General features: G+C 38.4%; 1 protein-coding gene across 1 annotated transcript in view; it reads right to left on the bottom strand.

The window, feature by feature from the left end:
* Nucleotides 1-2797, bottom strand: part of LOC104715511 — a 17210-nt gene that overhangs the window by 3048 nt on the left and 11365 nt on the right. The window contains exons 18-27 of the mRNA XM_010432909.2: nucleotides 2689-2789; nucleotides 2534-2620; nucleotides 2189-2453; nucleotides 1698-2096; nucleotides 1513-1609; nucleotides 1037-1356; nucleotides 787-903; nucleotides 535-702; nucleotides 222-347; nucleotides 35-124 (exon numbers count right to left, since the gene is read on the bottom strand). Of these exons, the coding sequence (XP_010431211.1) occupies nucleotides 35-124; nucleotides 222-347; nucleotides 535-702; nucleotides 787-903; nucleotides 1037-1356; nucleotides 1513-1609; nucleotides 1698-2096; nucleotides 2189-2453; nucleotides 2534-2620; nucleotides 2689-2789 (1770 nt within the window). The remainder of the gene's footprint in view (nucleotides 1-34; nucleotides 125-221; nucleotides 348-534; nucleotides 703-786; nucleotides 904-1036; nucleotides 1357-1512; nucleotides 1610-1697; nucleotides 2097-2188; nucleotides 2454-2533; nucleotides 2621-2688; nucleotides 2790-2797) is intronic.

Below are 2797 nucleotides of genomic sequence, written 5' to 3' on the forward strand. Positions count from 1 at the left end.
TTAAGAAAATGAAACGAAATTCTGATTCCCATACCTTAACCACACTATGCAGCAATGACCTCAGAGTTTCTTGAGATGAATTATAGCTCGAATATGAACTCCCAGGAAGAAAATTGGCAGTAATCTAATTGAAAAGAAGAGAAATAGTGATTTACTAATTTAAACACAACATAGAGTAGAATCTGAAAAAGAAGGAAATTAGTGCAAATGATAGAGCAAACCTTAATTGGGTGAATTTCAAAATGATCAAAATAATATTGGCTACTTTGCGTATTTGTACTGAGAGATGATCTCCAAAATGCCACAATTCTCATTAAAGTCTCTTCATCTAGGTTCAAATTGACTGGCTGCATCATACGACGTAAGAATATTATATCCAATAGCATAAGCAGGCATAGTTGCCAATAAAATCAATACATAAAGACTCAGAAGCTGACTCTCTCTTTTAAATATCTCTGCTCATTATTTTAGACAGTGTTAGGAGAAAAGGGTACGGAGAATTTTGAGAAGAGTGACACAGTAATTGCCTGGTACCTGTAAGATTATTGAGGAGTGCTTGACTTGTGTGACACTGGAACCACTTGATACTAGAACGAAAACAACTTTGAATAGACAATCATTTGCGTCACTTGACCTTGATTGATGCTGACGAAGCATGGCTGCAAAGGGCGCGCCTTCCCATTTGTAATCGACATTCAGAGCCTGCAGCATCCAGAGACAAAATTCCTGTCTTATTTCTACAACCAGAAAGCCAAGCCAACCTTTTGCACGTCATAAAAAGAATACCTCTATACATAATTGGTTAAAGTTCTGTTGGTCAGTGAACATGGAATGTAGACCAACATTGTCAAGTCTTGCCACTAGGATCGGAGAATAAGAGACGACGGTTTTCTCCTCTGCATTCTACATAAATATTTTAACGCAAAATCAAGTTTAGGAGGCCAAAAAAAAAATTGCTTGATGCAAACAAATGCTGGATATAATACAAATATGGGTTATTCGGAATTGAATTTGAGGAAGTACAATACAGACTTACTTGCTTCACTTTTTCAAGTAAGTGAATTCCTAAATGGGGTACTCGGAATTGAATTTTCGAACGAGAATGGAATACTGAGTCTCCTTTAAGGCTTTCTGAAACTTCACAAATGCGAATGACTCGAGTCAGACCATCTGCATAGACTTCATATCCGACCTTTACCATCGGTATGCTACTCAATTCCTCGTCAACCGTTTTATGGCCTTTGGTCTTTTTTTTCATCATTAAGTGTGAGGCTATGCTTCTGTGCTGAGTTGCCTTGAAAAGGGGTTTCCATGGACGGACCTTATCTAAGCTGACTTCGCGCAGAGGTATCATGCCTGCAAAAATAAAGTTCCAGCTTTTTGGTCAATAAGATACTTATGCGTGCTCATTAGATAGATAACATGGAATAAACTGTCGAATTTTGATGTTCCTAGTAGATCTAAAAGGCTGATGGTTTTTAGGCAGGAACATTGTGGGAAGCCAACTATTACCATCTACTATAACTACAAGCTTGTGAGGAAGGGTCATATCATCCCATGCATAATCAGCCCCACTTCTAGGTCCAAGTACTTCAATCTCTGGTGAATCCTGCGATTGTTAAGAAACAAGCCGTGAATGATGCACAGAAATTCAAAAACACAAATGTAGCGATGACAATCAGTAGAAGATGACGAACCTTTTGGTAGTACGTGAGAGATGCAGAATGCAAGAAATTCTCAATTCGATATGGTGGTGGAGTCTTTGGTGGTTTTTGGAAGTGCACAGCAAGAGTTGAACCTTCTTCCGTCACATTAACAGATGCAAATTCAATTGCACCTCTGCCTGCTTCACCTGACTGCTTTCTGAACTTAAGGAAAAAACATCCAATTGAAGTGATGCATAATGGGCCTGACCAATTCCAGTTTGCTTTGTTCAACCGAAACTGAATGAATATCAACGGATTTGCATTGTCACTTCCGTGTTTTCTGATAAAATTTTCGAACAGATTGAGTTCTTTCTTCTGGGTAGTTTCTTCCTGCAATACTAAGGCTGCTCTCTGCTTACTTTTGATGGTAATTACGCCTACAGAGTCATCCTTCCCAGAAAGAAAGAGAAGTGATAGAAAGAAAAGTAAATAAATCATGTCCCTGATAGAAGTAAATAAATAGATAGGGACACAAAACGTACCTGAAAATAGCGTTGGCGGATGTTGATGGTCTCTTCTGATTCATTGATTACAAGATGTCTCGGAACAAAAGTCACAATCCGTGATGGAACAAGCATTTTACTTGAGATTGATCTAACTGACAACCCAAACCTTGTAATAAACTGAAACCCAGACTCATTTTTTGTTCCCAAACTAATTTCTGTAAGTCCTGATAAAGCATCCAGATCCAACACTGCTTCAGTTGCCCCATGACCATCAGCCAATATGACAGAAACCTTGCGAGATCTGGCCAAACAAGATGTGTTTAATTTATTTAAAAAATATATAGGGTGAAAATATCTATTTACTGAGCACGGATAGCATACCTTAAAAACCACGACCCCTGTGACTTTGGGGGCAAATACAATCCAAACTCAGGGGGGACAATGTGATCAAGTTTCTCCATATCTTCCCTGCATTGTTTACTTCAAATGTAAATAGCCATTACCAACTTTAAGGATTTTATATACTTGTAATGTACCTGGATAGAGGCTTTTGATCAGGAGGAAAGAAGAACAAGGTGCATTCTGAGTCGTTTTTAAGAATGTACGATGTGAAAACAGCTGCCTGCGCCAACCAGAAAGAGTTTT

The sequence above is a fragment of the Camelina sativa genome, chromosome 9 (genome assembly GCF_000633955.1).
Source record: "Camelina sativa cultivar DH55 chromosome 9, Cs, whole genome shotgun sequence".
NCBI classification, from domain to species: domain Eukaryota; kingdom Viridiplantae; phylum Streptophyta; class Magnoliopsida; order Brassicales; family Brassicaceae; genus Camelina; species Camelina sativa.